General features: G+C 42.2%; 1 protein-coding gene across 1 annotated transcript in view; it reads right to left on the bottom strand.

Moving 5' to 3' along the window:
• The window catches only part of NXN (nucleoredoxin), a 103,565-nt gene extending 88,643 nt beyond the window's left edge, over positions 1–14,922 (bottom strand). Inside the window, exon 1 of the mRNA XM_075264904.1 lies at positions 14,474–14,922. Coding sequence (XP_075121005.1) covers positions 14,474–14,806 — 333 coding nt within the window. The 5' untranslated portion in view covers positions 14,807–14,922. The remainder of the gene's footprint in view (positions 1–14,473) is intronic.
• Positions 14,923–17,311: the final 2,389 nt, after the last annotated feature.

Raw genomic sequence — 17,311 nt, 5'->3', positions numbered from 1 at the left:
TAAAAGGCAGCAACTGTAAACAGAGTAGAGATAAGGACATATAATAAATGTCCTCATCTCTACTCTGTTTACAATTTTCTACTTTTAATCCCCCCTGAGTATCTGCTATCAGCATAAAAAGGTGTCAGGGCTTGTTCACATCTGCGCCCGGTCTCCGTTCTGCAGGTTTCCGTTTCCTGCACAAAACAGAGGCGGGAGACGGAAACCTGCAGGACTCTTTCTCACCCATTCGGTTTGAAAGATGTCCGGCCGTGAGCGTTTTATGCTCTCCGTTGCAAAACCATTTTTTTTTTTTTTTTTTTTTTTTTTTTTTTTTAAATCGGACACAGAGTCGAACATGCAGTACTCTGTGTCTGATTTTTTTTTAAAATGGTTTCGCGGCGGAGAGCATAAAATGCTCACCGCCGGACCCGCTGACAGGTTTCCGTCTTCTGCGTGCAGAAGACGGAAACCACAGAAAGGAGACCCGAATGCTAGTGTGAACCTAGCGTCAGTATGCAATCAGTATGTGTATCAGTCCGTTTTAAAGTCTCAAACTGAATTCAAACGGACTGATGGCATACTGATGTGTGAACCAAGCCTAAGACGCGCACCCAAAGTGCATAGTAATAAAACTGTGATTTACATGAAAATGGGACCCTATTCAGAACAGAGGTATACCTCTACAAGTTACTGTGACTAGGTTTATAAATGCTCACAAATGCAAAACATATGAACAATAATTCATTTGTCAGCTGTTGCGCGATAAAAAAAAAATTTTTTAAAAAATCACAAGGCAGGATGCAAGTCTTAATTCTGGATGCTGAGATGAGGAGGATATCCTGAGACAAAACTCCAATTTAGTTGAACATCTGCACATCAGCCCCAAGTTACACTGAGCAGTCTTCAATGGATAATGTTTCTATTAACTTTTGGATCTTGAAAGCTATTGCAAGACTGTAAACTAGAGACCAAAACAATCAGCAAAAGTCACATCTGGCACGCACAGCTAGTTCACAAGTGCACAGTTATCCTCATGTATATAGATATCCATTTATGTTGTATGGATAGGTCATTAGCATAAAACAAAGTGATAATGACTGGATAACCCATTTTACCTAGATTACAATTAATAATTATTAACCGTAATTGTTAATCGTAATTCTTAATTAGAATTATTTAGGTCATGCCCCCTTTAAACAGTATAAGGAGGTGAACAGAAAACGCAAAGAAATGGCTTGGTCACTAGGGGCATATTAAGGGGTTAGCACTAAACTTAATTTTGGAACTATTAAGAGGAGACTCTGCTACATGAGGATCCATCTGTAATCCAATCTATATAACTAAATGAATGGAAGTTCGAAAATGGATTAAGAACACAAACCAGTAACATACTACACATCTGTTCTGTAAAGATTTATTCCGTGTCATTATTATAGATGTTTATTTTATTATTCATGTAGATTGTGAGCCCTATACGGGGCGGTGACTGACAATGTCTGTAAAGCGCTGCGGAATATGATGGCGCTATATAAGTAAGCAAAATAAATGTCTGAGAATTTTAAACTGTAACAAAAAGTGCAGAAATGCAAAGTAACAATCACAATACAAGGCGCTGGCAAAAATGCAGTACACAGCATAAAGCAGCAGTGTCAACCCCACGAGGTGTGACACAGTCATCCTTTATTTAGTATTTTACCACTATTACTTTTCATGAATTAACCCAAAAAGCACTGGATGTTAGAAGAACCACTGAGAATCCCATCCAACAATTATAACATTAAAAAATATTTCTTCAAAATTCAACAACATTAATGTGCAAGAATAATCATCTGCCTTAACAGAGTATTTAGAAATAACAAGAAGAATATCAAATGCACCTCAGCAGAACTTGTAGGAGCACAGGCTGGTTATGTTAAAGTAGCATCTGCTTCTTGTCTGTCTGAAGAAGTAAAGAGCAAACCACTAAAGACGCCCATAATTTATACCACATAAAATTAATAGGGCAAAATCCACAAGTGCACCATTATAACTATGGTAACTGGGATCAGCATTATCGGTATACATATGATTATAAAGTCCTCTGTTCTGTTTTTGAAGACATTAAATTTTCTATTTTTGGTGACAAGAAAATGTATTTTAGAACATATGGCAAGTTTCTGTTGGGCACCAGATTTTTTGCTAAGAAGCCATCTGTTGTTCTCTAAACTGAAAAGAAAAAGCGCCTAGGCCAAAAGTTTCAGATCAGGCAGCTGCTTCCAAGACAAGTCACATTATGATGGACCAGGTCATCTTCAAGTCAATGGTATTTAACTCCTGTCACATCCAGTCAATGGCAAGGAAGAATGTGCTGCAATAAATAAATTCCTGCTCATTAAATATGAATGTGCCTCTAATATGGAGGTCTGGAGACGTGTTACAAAGAAGCGATCAATAAGACATCTGCAGCAATAAAGCAAAGAGTCTATCAAAGCTTCAATTCGTTTATGATCATGACAATCTACAATACTGTATACACTTGACCTTTCTCCAGCCAGTCAAATTCACATATTGCCATTTTCTGTGAGTGTCCAATTTATCGCAACAGAACTTGCAAAAATCCATTTATCGATCTCCAAAACAACCCCATTTGGATGAATGGAATTGATTTTCAGTCACTGAAATTTCTGCAGCAAACATGTAGTGTCAATATACTCTGACTCTGCCTGCATAAAGAACAGTAGTCGCTAAAAAAAAAACTGGGACATTGACGTATCACTTCCCAAGACCATGCCGTTTCTCTTGCAGAATCCATTAAACATTGAGGATGGGATTTTTAGGGCTCTGTTGGGAGTCTGTCATTTTACACATTCGATCAGCAGAATAAAATATTACAGTTGTATTCTAGAATTACGTATTCTAGATGGCATGTTGTATTCTAGAATTATAATTCTATAAAGTATTCATAAAACAGCTACAACTAATGCTCGATATGCACCTTATACCAGCTATGATGAGTTCTTCAGCCATTACCTTACAAATGGGTTGTGACTGCTCTCCTGAGATTCCTACATACTTTCCTAATGCTTTTACCATGCACCTCAGTCATTTGTCTCAGAAATCAAGGGGTTAGTTGAAGTGAAATGAAACAAGACATGAGCTCCTTTTTAGATTCCCAGGAATCTGAAATAAAAATATATTTATGTGCAATTTTCAACCACAAGTACAAATTGCAACCATTTACTCTTCATTTTACATCAGAAAGAACATACAAGCCACTTGTGGTGTAGCATAACATGTTATTACCTCTAGTTGTAATATTTGTCTTCAAAAAGGAATAAAACAAAATAATTCATTGTGAGATGCCGCTATAGAAGAGATTTGCTTTTCCTCCAGCGCACCAGATCTTTTATCTAGTTAGAAATAGTAGTGCTACTTGGAGCCTAGCCCGCCTATGCCCACCATAAACAATCATTAAATGTATCGGGAGGTGAATAAAGCTCTATTTTTGTCTTTCTGAAAGAAAAAAAGAACAATTTAAAATTGCATTTATACTATTCTCGCAGATTAGTTACATTACAGAAGTTATCTCTAGGAATCACAGGGGCAAAGCAAGTATCTGGCATAGAGAAAGAGCTACTCGGCAAAAGCTGAAAACTGATTTTATTCTTAATATTCACTTTGCCATCAAAGAAGCACAGTACAGAACAGTAGGCTGACAAATGGGTGTCATCACACATTTAATGCCAATTTGCGGCATAAAAAGGCCAATAAAAGCTGCACTTTTTTTTTACAAAAAGGCCAAACGTGCCAAAAATTAATTTTTTTTAATGAAGTTCATGGCACTTAAGAATAAAAAAAGGCATGGCATGGATGAGATGAGCGTAGGGCTTTGCAGCAGATATGTACCTATGTTGTGTAAAGTCTCCACTGAACATCCCGCAACAGACCTGAATCCTTGCATTGCAAGGTTGAAACCGATGGGTGGTGACGTTGCAATAATGCCCCTGCTGCATGTTCTGAACCCAAAGAGTAAGGCACTTTGTGCTGCATGTTGTCTCAGACAATTAAATATTAAAGAGGTTTTCCAAAGATTTTTTTTTTAATGGATTTAGTGGTTTTTCTGACCTTAGTGTAGGTCGTCAATTAAAAATGTGACACCCAGGGTACTTCAAAAGGGACATACATAACAAAAGACGTAAAGTGCTGCGGATTATGACGACGCTATATAAGTAAATAATAATATGCGGTTCATCACTGTAATGGGTCAAGTAATGATCCAAAGATTGAAGTTGAAAATTCTTGGGAGAGGTGGTAGACTCTCTTTAATGCCTTATGGATTTACAATAAGATGTCATAGTTTGTATATACACACATGGACAAAATTGTTGATACCCCTTATTTAATGAAAGGAAAGCCCACAATGGCCACAGAAATAACTTGAATCTGAGGAAAGTAATAATAAATAAAAAAATTCTATGAAAATGAACAAATGAAAGTCAGACATTGCTTTTTGCTTCAACAGAATTAAAAAAAATAAAAAAAATAAATCAAACTCATGAACCAGGCCTGGACAGAAACGACAGTTCCCTTTAGCTTAATATTTTGCTGCGTAACATTTTGAGTCAATTCCTGCAATCAAATGCTTCCTGTAACGGTCAATGAGATTTCTGCACCTCTCAGAAGGTATTTTGGCCTTCTCCTCCTCATGAGCAAACTGCTCCAGTTGTCTCGGGTTTGAAGGGTGCCTTTTTCAGACGGCATGTTTCAGCTCCTTCCAAAGATGCTCAATAGGATTTAGGTCAGGGCTCATAGAAGGCCACTTCAGAATAGTCCAATGTTTTCCTCTTAGCCATTCTTGGGTGTTTTTAGCTGTGTGTTTTAGGTCATTATACTGTTGCAAGACCCATGACCTGCGACTGAGACCAAGCTTTCTGACACTGGGTAGCACATTTCTCTCTAGGCACCCTTGATAGTCTTGACATTTCATTGTACCCTGCGCCAGATGCAGCAAAGCAGCACCAGAACATAACGGAGCCTCCTCCATGTTTCACAGTAGGGACAATGTTCTTTTTAAGATATGCTTCATTTTTCCGTCTGTGAACACAGAGCTGATGTGCCTTGCCAAAAAGTTCGATTTTTGTCTTATCTGTCCATAGGACATTCTCCCAGAAGCTTTGTGGCTTGTCAACAAATTTTATTTATTATTACTTTTGTTAGATTCAAGTTATTTCTGTGACCATTGTGGTCTTTTCTTTTATTAAATAAGGGGTACCAGCAATTTTGCTAACAAACTAAACTATCCCTAAAGAAATACTAAACCTCTGACACAAGTCATGGCAAGACCGTGTGATTTATAGGCAGCCAACACTACTGTCATCAAAAAGTAAAGTTACCCCCTGGAAAGAGAAGGATGTGAACACTATATGACAAGTGCACATTTCTGGCATACTTCATTTTTTTTTAATCAATACACTTAACGCAATATATTTCAGATAATATATATAATTGGTTTGCATCACACTTTGTATTTTATTTTCATTCACAGTGTAATTTAGATATAAGCTGAATAGCGTTCCATGGTACTTCCAACGTCCGTAACATAGCTCATTCAAGACACTGTCAGAACAAAATACCACATTGACATATTCTAAAGGCTTCCAACAAAACCGCAATTTAGAACAGTTATCCTACAAATCCTTTTTCCTTAACCAAAGTATAGGGGATTAGGGGGAAAGGTCCTATCAGATCCCACCTATCTAAAGTACAGGGATCCTCAGTTCTCCTATAAGAATGGAATGGTGATACCCTTCAATATATTTTCCTACCTTACCTTTTCTTTTACATTTTAACCTCTTTCCTTCCCTTTCCTAATTTAGGTCTGGTGGACAGAAATCTCCTAGAACAAAAACTAAACTGAACTGTGACTAAACTACATGTACTATAAATAATTTTGTAACAGCTTTTCCTCTTCTGTGTGTGTATGGGGGGGAGCAGTACCAAAAGGTGTGAATAGGTAGGTTCACAGAGAACTTTTTAAAAAGGTCAGGCAGTAGCAAAGAAATTAAATTTGACACAATTCAAACACTTATAAGATGGACATTATGTCTACACTACATACCACCATATCATGATATGTGAATTATGGCTCCATTCACATCTCTGCTAGTGGTTTCCTTCATCATAGGAGAAGAACAAACTTGACAAAAGAGCCAAATCCTGTACGTGACAACAGTGGCATAACTAAAGTCTTGTGAGCCCAAAGCAATCTTTTGTCCAGGGCCCCCTTCCTCACCAATACAGTGAATTCTTGATAGTGATGGTTACGGGTTCTACAGAGTTTAATCATCCTTAGAGTGGTTAGGGTAATCTGTAGGTCTCCTTGGCTTATGGTCAGATGGAAGCTGAAATCTAAATAATGATGCCAGTGCTTATGGGCCGACTAAGGCTCCAGGGCCCGATGCAACTGCACCCTCTCAACTTACACCCCTGCGTGACAGACACAAATCGGGCTCAGAGGAGCCCCTTCACTATAATGTCCACCCACTTTCTATCATTTGGACCAGCTTATTGCATAAACAGCAGAGAGCACTGCACTATTTTGCCATTTCTGAAGGAATATATGACAGAGGCTTGCAGAACAGATGTGAACATACTAAACTCTGGCTAGTCTACACAAAATGACTGTACGAAGAATAATGGCTGTCTGTAAGAGGAATATTTTATTTAAACAGAGAGCAAGGTGCAATGTTTTTCTCCTCAACTTGCCATATAGTGCTCTATGAACAAAAATAAACCATGCATTAGGATTAATTCCTGTATTAACTTTTCGGCCCTAAATTTCTGTGTTCACATATTCTTTCACATAGTTGGAATTTCTTTCATGTCTAGCAGGCCTCTCCAATGTAAACAAAGGCAGCGGACAAGCATATTTCCCAATTCTACAGCTACACTAAAATCTATTGTCATCACTTCAGCTAGGTACTTGGACTGTTCCAGATTTCACCTCATGCATTCTATATGCATTGGCCAACTAGATATACGTGTGCCTGTCAATCTCTGCCCATTTTGCAGGCTTTACTATTACTACTGTTTACAGCTTCACTTCTGTGGGGACTTTAATACAATACAGCAAATTTTATTTATATATATATTACACACACACAGTTTTGCTGTGTGTGAATCTAGCATAAAAGTGAGACACCTGAAAGACCCCATTATAGTCAATGAGGTCCACTGGGCTCTGCATGCCACTGTTATTTTAGTGGTCTGGCTCTCCCAATGGACTTGAATGACAGAAAAGCAGCACTAATGACAACCCCGATTAAAAGGAAATGGAGACATCCTGCCTCTGTAACTTTGGAGCAATTTTTTCAGCACAAATAAGGTAAATAAAATAATTCACACTTTTGATGATCATGTACATTGGCTACCCACAAGGTAGCTGAAACGACAGGAACCACTTAAGGTTTAAAATTCCCCTCCTTTAAGGAGAACTCTTCACCTGGAAGTGCAATGTAATCTGCTAGCAGCATGTTACAGAGAAGAATGTGCTGAGGAAATTGATATATACATATGTGGAAAAAGATTAAGCATAACTCTAAAGCTAGATAATAAACGGCATGTCACACCAAATATGTAACAACATTATGCAACATTAGGTACATATATACCAGTATTATTTTATCATAGCATTGCAATCATGGTGTAATAGAATAACAATAGATAAATACTGTAAATGCCAAAAGGACACTGCACTGGCACATGCCAATAGACATCCTTGCTGCACTTTATGAATAAGGGGACATTTCCCAATATACAAGGGGAACAAAATACTTGAATATAAAGTAAACAGATTACTTCTGAGGTAATGGATTGCAATCTTGGCAGATGTAATATAGGTCATGCTCTAAGATCTCCTTGCACATATCTGCTTACTATAGCTGTATTCCAGAAATACACCTTTTACAAATTGTTCAAAGCAAGTGTTGTGCTCAAGTACAGGTCACAAAATGTTCTTATTTCTATTGGTTTTCCTTTTACCCTGTATACTGGTAAGAGAAAGAAAAGTCCCTTTTTAACAGCCACCTGTGATGTAAATATCAGTGTCACGGATTTATGGCCTTAGACAAGCCCATATTTACTGACCACACATTCCAGGACATTAGCTGATGTCAAACTATGGGGGTATTTCAGAGCAAAATGTAAACTTTGTTTTACAGTGCAAAATCACAGTGGTAACACCAGCTACAAATTCTTCCCTGTATAAACAATACAGTGTGACCCAGTGACCACATGTGCTGCTTACACTATACGGAACAAAAAAATGCAGGAAATACACTTTGATGATTGTATTGCAGCTCAGTTAACTCGCTTCAGCCTTGTACAAGCGGACACCCCCCCACCCCATGTTTCATATTTGAAGTCAGCGGGATGACTGATGCGCTAAGGAAGTATTTCCAGCATTGTAACCACTAACTTCAATGGAGAACAATGTGTGAAAAATGTAGTTAAGGCAGAATTCATCAAATCCCCTACACCAGAAAAGTGGACCAGAGTCAAAATGTGTAGGGGTGCACCCCTTTGACAAAAGGAATGGCAAAATTCAGTTCTTGATTTCATAAACATCTTGGATGGATAACAGAGGAACAACGCAATGCAGAGTTAGGGTGTGTTCACGTGGAGGAATATGCCGTGGATTTGGGAGCAGATCCCCCCCAAATCCAGAGCAGATTCCTTGTTTTCAATGGGAGGCAGAGATTGCAGCAGGACACGGAAAAAGAAGCGTCCTGCTTGATCTTGCTGCAGATTCTGCCCACAGGGTCCACGGTTCGAGGTTTACACCTGATTAGGAGCGGGATGCCGTGATTGAATGCTGATGCACTGCATCGGCATATCATCGCGGCTAGACCACAGCGGTGGAAGATGAAGAGAAAAGATGCTCCAGAATTGTTGTTATTTCATGAGGTACCCACTCCTTTACTAAAACAGTCATGTCAGGAGAAGTGACAGGTCTACATTAAAATGAAGTAATACCTCCATAAAAATAGTACATGCTACTTGTGTTTTTCCATCTTTCCCCCCCAGTGCATTCACTCACGACGGTCAAAGGTTAATACTCTGATTTACTAGTTGTAACAAGATTAAGTTTTCCTAGCTCAGTCGCAGAATAGGCAATAACCCAAATTCCCACCATTAAAAACAGACCCAATGTCTATCATCTCCACATAGGATTCTCATCTATCCCAAGGATATGAATTAGTTTTCAAATTCCAGATAAATCTACAAAGACATCTACAAATCTAATGTAGAAACATGCCCCATTGTGTGTTCTGTGGATTTCAGCAGTGACTGTATATGTATATGCTTCTTGTTCCAAATGCTGAGAGTAAAATCCTCAGGGACAAACATTAAATTCTAATTACAGCAAAATATCCAATTAATGTTACCACAATTTACACTACCCTGCAAACAACACTGGAACTCTAGCAATACATCGCTCTACTATTCCCAATGGTCACCATTCCAAAACATGTAGCTGTATGGTAAGTAAAAAAATACATCACCAATCCCTTGACTGCAGAGCTGCAGTCTTGGAGGATGGAGGAGGAAATCTCTCATTCTTAGTAAAGTCTCCAAAAAAGTGATGATAGGCTAAACGTGCACAAGGAAAAGCAACTTCCCTTTATGTCAGAGACTGGAAAACCTCAGTAAGCAAAATTACAGCCCTCTCTGTGTGCCAAGCTGTACAGACTTATTTTACAATGAAGCTCCATACTGGAGTCTCTTATCATATTACACAAGCAATTGCCAACTATGATCACAACTGCCCCAGTTCTAGGCAGGAATGATACAGTAACCTGCAGAGGATTTCCCTGTGGTGCAAGCAGCAGAATACAGGCTGTCGAAAGCTGTCAGTGTAAACTGCACATCTCAGGCCCGGAACACATCTGCGTTTGGGCCACACCGTTCCCCTACAAGCAGCACTTTTCTCTCTGCATCGTGGCAAAACTGAGCGGAAACCACACGGACCCCATTATAGTCTATATGGTCCGTTGGTTTCCTAAGGTAACCGCTTTTTTTTTTTTTTTTTTTTTTTAAATGTAGATTGTGAGCCCCACATAGAGCTCACAATGTACATTTTTCCCTATCATTATGTCTTTTTTGGAATATGGGATGGAAATCCATGCAAACACGGGGAGAACATACAAACTCCTTGCAGATGGTTTTATGCCTTTGGCGGGATTTGAACACCAGGACTCCAGCACTGCAAGGCTGCAGTGCTAACCACTGAGCCACCGTGTGGCCCCTGGTAACTGCTTTTTTATGCAGACTAGGTTTCCATTTGGGGGATCCCCAAGTGGACTCTGCAAATGGAATCCCATGTGCAGATGTTAACTGGGCCTCATAGGTTTGTTATGATACCTAACAAGAAAATTCAGTCCAGTGAGCACAAGCTACCTGTACCCCAATGAATAGATTCACTTCTACCTTGCACATGTCCTAGTTAGGCCATAAGGGTGCAGTATTTTTTTTTAAATAAACAAGACAGAAGAAAGTTTTGGACGATAACGGACGGAGATAGAATGTGCTCTGTCCGCATCCATCATTACGTTAGATTTACATTCTAACATGAGAACAATGGCCTCCAAATAAGTAGATGTAAACTTAGCCCAATTTCATCTTGTGTCACATTATTCTAAGAGCCAGAAGTTATTTAATTTTTAGTAAACAGTAGTTTTTTGGGGACAGCATTCATGTTTGTTTTTCTAAACCGTAAACCATTCCTGCAGATAAATAATAGCCCACGTAATAGCGAGTGGCCCTCTGTTCTGACTAAGGCTGGTCTTACACGGCCGTAATGTAAGTCCGCAAATGGTCCTCAACTGAGGGTTTTCAATTGCGGACACATTATATTCAATGTGGTCTCTTACACCACCAGATACTTTATCCGTGGTGTGGTCAGACCGCAACCGTGGTCTGCAATTTATAGGACATGTCCATAATGGCCGTGAATTCTATGAACTCTATGGGCGAGTGCGGCAGGACACGGACGTCTGCGGAGTCTATGTTGCCGATCAGCAACTTGCGGACCGTACATTCAATACGGTCGTGTAAGGCCAGCCTTAAAGAGAAAGATCCATGGAACACCCTATTAAGTTATATGTACAGAGGTTGTAAGTGTTATTCATTTTCTATTTAGTGCACTTATTAAATATTCATACCATCTGAAGAAACTTTGTAACATATGGTTACTACCCTTTCTCCCATTCCTGATGGGGTCACGTGATAACAGAGTTCGGGTACTGGACAGTGATACATGTAGAGTACTCACAACAGGTTTGCCACTATAACAATTCAGGTGGATAATCCACTGTGATGTACAGAAGCAGTGCAGAGGAATTTAACCAAATCCCACCCACACACTGCACGAAAAAAAAACCACAGCATATCAATTATTTCTGCCCTTCAGTTTTCAAGCCCTGTGGACGCGGATTGTCCGAGAATCAAAGCTGAGAGCCATGGCAAAAAAAACATTTGAATCACTTCGTATTGCATTTTTTTTCCACAGCATTTTTCATTGGGTTTTCGCCGAGTTCTTTTCTGCAGACTATCTGTGCTTATTATACCTATAGGGAACGCGCCAGTGTCTCCACAGTTGAAATTGACATGCTGCGATTTTCAAAAAGGTAGGTGTTTTTGAAAACGCAGCTTTTGCACTGAAATTTTTTTCTGTGATGTGTGGATGGTATTAGCCAGAATCCCATTTAGGCTAAGGCCCCACAGGACATCCCGTGTCCTGGCGGGAACGCATCGCAGTTCTTTTCGCAACATTTTCAACAGAAAGTTTGCAGAGTTTTTCCTCTGCGGTCTTTCTGTTACAATTATACCTATGGAGAAACCACCAGTGTTTCTGTAGGCATAATTGACATGTTTTTGGAAATTGTGGCATGTCTGCGTGGCGTTTTGTTCTGAAAGTGGGCATGGGATTCGCTAGAATCCAATCACTTTGCCTGTACTGTAAAACACAACGATTTTTCCCAAATCGCTGCGTTTCCGTTCTGTGGGGGCTCGGCCTTATTTTGCAGGTACTGGAAAACTCAGCGATTTTTGCCGTGGCATTTCAACTAGTTTTTCCCATAAGTAGTTCCACTGCAGACCTGTGTAGGTGACATCACTAGGCCCTTATCCTTAAAGGGATTCTACATTAAAACCTTTTTTTTTCTTTTGTGGATAAGACGTCGGAATAGCCTTTAGAAAGGCTATTCGTCTCTTACCTTTAGACGTGGTCTCCACTGCGCCGTTCCTTAGAAATACCGTTTTTTTACCGGTATGCAAATGAGTTCTCTCGCAGCGATGGGAGCGGGCCCCAGCGCTCAAACAGCGATGGGGGCGTCCCCACCGCTGCCAGAGAAGTGTCTCCAGCGCCGCCTCCTTCCTCGTCTGTAGCATCATCTTCAATGTCTTCTTCCGGTGCAGCCTTGTAACTTCTAGCAGAGCAGACTGCGCAGGCGCACAGGCCACGGGAAAATGGCCGCTAACAGTACTGTGCTAGCGGCCATTTTCCCGTGCCCTGTGCGACTGCTCTGCCCAAGGCCCGAGGCCTAGAAGTTACGAGCCTGCACCGGAAGAAGACATTGAAGATGACGCTGCGGACGAAGAAGGAGGCGGAGCTTGGAGACACTTCTCTGGCAGCGGTGGGGACGCCCCCATCGCTGCAAAAGAATTCATTTGCATTCCAGGAAAAAACAGTATTTCTAAGGAACAGCACAGAGTTGTTTTAGTGGTAGAATCCCTTTAATCAGGGTATGACAGCTATTTGTTGTAACCAAGTTTCAACTATGACCAAGTTTCTGTGTGTTCGCCAGATTTACTGGACAGACCTTCCTTCACACTAGGAATGAGGCTCCTAGCATTATAGTTATGTATGATAATAGAAGTCCCTGCCTCCAAGACAACATACTATCCTGTACTGTAATTGGTAGGGATAGTATGTTTCTGGGAGGCAGGGACTCCTAGCATCATACATAACTATTATGCTAGGTGTCCTGCTCCTGGCACGAAGGTCAGGCCATCAAATTGGGTGAAACTCGGTCTTGTGAATTTAGCCTAAGGTATAAGAACAACCTTCAGCTTTTTTCCACCAGACTTTCACTGCTAAGCTCATGATCTAATGCCCATCCAGTAGAGAAAACAGAAACCTAAAAAGAGTTGATGAGGGGCCACACGGTGGCTCAGTGGTTAGCACTGCAGCCTTGCAGCGTGGAGTCTTGGTGTTCAAATCCTGCCACGGGCATAAAACCATCTGCAAGGAGTTTGTATGTTCTCCCCGTGTTTGCATGGATTTCCATCCCATATTCCAAAAAGACATACTGATAGGGAAAAATGTACATTGTGAGCTCTATGTGGGGCTCACAATCTACATAAAAAAAAAAAGAGTTGATGAGGAACTTACATTCAGCTATTAATAATTATAAAAACATGTCATCTACAGGGGCAATAAAATTGTCTTTGCTCAGAGGGATAGTTTGAAGCGCCTGTTACATGGGTATATTGCTCACACAAACAATCATTGCCTACTTTAAAGGTGCCCAATTAGCAAACAAGTGGTAAAATGCCCATTTGCAGGAATAAATATTACGGTTTCTCAATATTATAACCACTCAAGGGATATGCTAGCAAGAGGATCCACTTAAGGAATATGCTAGCGATACTACTAACTAAACGTGTGATATTTCATTCAACCCCCACCCAATAATGCCAAAATGAAAATGGAGGTCCTCAGGCATCAATCAATTACCTTCCCGCATAAAGGAATCTCCGTGCTTTATATGACGACACAAATAATGTGCAATGCTGTAATACCGTAATGAATAATATGCCCATCTGGATGGATGACAGCAGAAAGCTACACAATCTCAGCTGTAGATCCAACATTTTATACTGACGTTATTCTCGTACTGTATGGGGCAGGGTGGCCTATGTACACAGGCCTGGTTACACCTAATTCATATGCCATTGCTTTTGTTTCATGCCCAGATGGTGAATTACACGGTGGTCAATGAACCACAACATTTTTGTGATAGGATATTTAGGTACAGCCATTCTGACAACACGGGGACACAAGAACACTAGCTGACAACTGGACTCACACTCCTATTACTTCACAATGCAGTCCAGACTGCTATAATACCATGGATGAACACTGCCCATTGAAGTGACTGGCTCAAAGGACTGGGTACCAAGTCACTAGCTTCGTGGCAGTATATACATAATCATCACAAACACAGCATAGCAATACATAAGACATGGCAATGACGACTATGCCAAGCCATCCCCGAGCTGTCAGAGTGAGTCATGTAGCTACAGGCACGCGGGGCACTAGCTGGGGAGGGGGATCTACCTGCACAGCCACACACTGCTGCCTGCCATGGCTACAAGTGTACACGGCCGGGCAGGGTCTGCGTTCCTACGTAGGTAACAATACACAGGGCAACCCAGCCCTCCCCCTCACCTTCTTATGCTTCTCCTGGTACGGCAGTGCCAGCCAGGGCATGTCCTTGAGGAAGAGCTGCCATTTCTTCTGGTCGGGGTCCGAAGAGATGAATATGATCTCCAGACGGTCCCGAGTCTTACAATAGAAGTCGCTGAGGCTGGGCAGCAGCTGCAGGCAGGGAGCGCTCATTCCGCAGCCGAAGAGCAGCCCTATGAGAGAGACTCGGGAGCCCAGAGACTGCACGTCTACCTCCTCCCGCTCCGCCGTCACCAGCTTATCTCCCAACAACTCCAGCAGCAGCAGCCCGGAGTCATCCCCCCGCTTCTCCCCTTGCAGTCCGGGGCCCGACATGCTGGGGCCCCCGTGTCTTGTGCTGCGCTGCTACGGCTTTCAGAGACGCGCTCCCCGGCGGCCGGGAGGGGATGAGCCGTGTGCGCTTCACGAGCTGCGCCGGAGTCCAGGCTGCACTGAGGCGATTGGCTATACAGAGAGCCGGCAGTACAGGGGCAGAGAGAGGGAGGGGTCGTAGCCCGAGCCCCTGTGTAAGAGTGCCACCTGGGTGCCATGTATGGACATTCCCCTCACACTGCTCTTAGTAGGATGAGGGGGAACAGTTTACTTGCACTCACAATTTCCTAATATTTGGGATTCTCAGTGCCAATATGGCCTCAGCAGACTCCCTCTCGCCTTATTCTTTTCTCTTGACATTTGGCATAGTATTTCCTTCTCCAGGAATCTGCAGCTGACTGTGCTGGCTATTATAGAGATTCTCTGCACACTCACAACTTTAACCCCACAAAGGGATTTTCTGGGCAAAAACTTTTTTTTTTAAGTCTGTTAGTGCTATTAATGGGTTAATAAGTGCACCCAAATACTTTTAGCAGTGTTTTGAGTGATTTGTGCATTTCTCTGGCGCCCTTGGTATCATCTGCATATGTTTACATGGGTAGCTTTCTGCTCTCTTAGGGCTTGTTCACACGGGGAGCAGTGGGGCAGATTTTAGGCATATTTTGACTCGGGGAGCCAAGTCAAAATATGGTCAAAACCCGCCTGCCACGATGTCACGGACGCAGCTTCCCCCACCCCGGAGTCGGCTCAAATGAATGGGCCGACACCAGAGGTTGCGGCTGCCAGGCGGAAGCCGCGGCATCCGCCTGAAGAAAGGGCAGCTCGCTTCTTTTTTCCGCTATCGGCAGTTGTTGATAGCGGAAAAAAGAACGCTAATGGTCTCCATAGACCACCATTGTAAGGAGGCGGATTATGACGTGGATTTTGCTGTCAAAATCCGCCTCTTTGGCCCCGTGTGAACTAGCCCTTACTCTACAACTACTATGATGCATTGTTGTTCACACAGATTCCCCTCTCTCCCTCTCACACCTCCTCCATGTTTCCCTAGCTAGCCCACGGACTACTAGCACTACCTATCTCACTCAGCCCACCTCATCATACTTATCTGTCTTCCTGTCTAGATCTGGGCATGGGGGATCCTTCTGTCCGTCTCCTCTTGTTTTCTGCCGCCTGCACAGTAGAGCTGGAGTGCTCCAGCTCTGTTGCATGGGCAAGGGAGGCTGTCTCCTTCTCATCTTCAAGTCTCCTGTACTACAGAGCCCTGGAGGTGCCAGTAAACTGGAATTCACCAAGAAGTGACCCCATTTTATGAGGTCCAAAATCCAACAAGCTAAATCTGCACTCCAAAAGCACATAGTGCTCCTTCACATCTGTTCCTTGCTGTGTGCCTAAATGGCGATTTATGGCCACATGTATGACACTGTTGCAGGGGCAGACCTGCCCCTTTCGCCGCCCGAGGCGAACTACAGAAAGCCGCCCACCCCACCCCCCCCCCCCCCTGCCGTGAGGAGGGGACAGAGCGGAGGGGGCGTGGCAAAGTGAAGGGGGCGAGGCTTAGCGCCGTTCGCCGGCAAAGAGCAGGCACGGAGATGACCTGCTCTCTGCCTGAGCGTGAGAGGAGGCTGCTGGAGCAGCGCTGTTCCAGTGGCCTCCCCAAACCACCGCTCGGTGCTAAGCCAGTCCAGGACAGCTTGTCCTGGACTGGCTTAGGTAACCAAAAATGCCACCCTCCCTGAGGCCCTGGCATAGCGCCGCCTGAAGCGCTCGCTTCAGGTTGCCTCATGGGAGGTGCGACGCTGCACTGTTGTACCCAGGATAACGTATTTAATGTCATGTAAACTGCTGTTTGGGCACAGCTAGCACAAAAGGGAAGAAGTTCTATTTTGGTTTTTGGAGTTCAATTTGGTTCCTGAACGTCATGCCACTTTCACAGAGCCCCTGAATTGCCAGTAAAGATGAATCCGCAGACATGTGACCCCATTTTGGAAACTTCACCACTAAAGGGATTTATCAAGTGACATAATGAGCTTTTTTAACCCTTGAGTGTTTCATTAATTTAATTTGCAGAAATGACTGCGCCGCTGATAATGATAATTGAAAAAAGCTGTTTCTCCAGAGATACATCATTTCTGTGCTCAATATGTTCTATCCAGCTTTTGTCAGCAGAGACACACACTCCAAAACTGTTAAGCGAGTATCCTGGGCAGAACAGATTTTGAAGCGTTCATCTCTGATACAAGCTGGGCATAAGATATTATACACTTAAATGACATATTCCTGGAAAGATTTTCACCTTTTACCATCAGCTGCATATTCATTTATGGATAATAAAATTAATGCAACACTTGGGGGTTAAAAATCCTCTCTGTACCCCTGGATAAAATCCTTCAGAGGTGTAGTTTCCAAAATGGGGTCACATGTCAGGGGATTTCACTTTACAGGTGTTTTATCTCTGCAAAAGTGTCATGATGTCCAAAAGCTAAGCCATCTAAGTCTATGCTCCGAAAA

This window comes from Leptodactylus fuscus, chromosome 2 (genome assembly GCF_031893055.1).
Source record: "Leptodactylus fuscus isolate aLepFus1 chromosome 2, aLepFus1.hap2, whole genome shotgun sequence".
Classification (NCBI taxonomy): domain Eukaryota; kingdom Metazoa; phylum Chordata; class Amphibia; order Anura; family Leptodactylidae; genus Leptodactylus; species Leptodactylus fuscus.
This window is presented reverse-complemented; position numbering and strand designations above follow the sequence as displayed.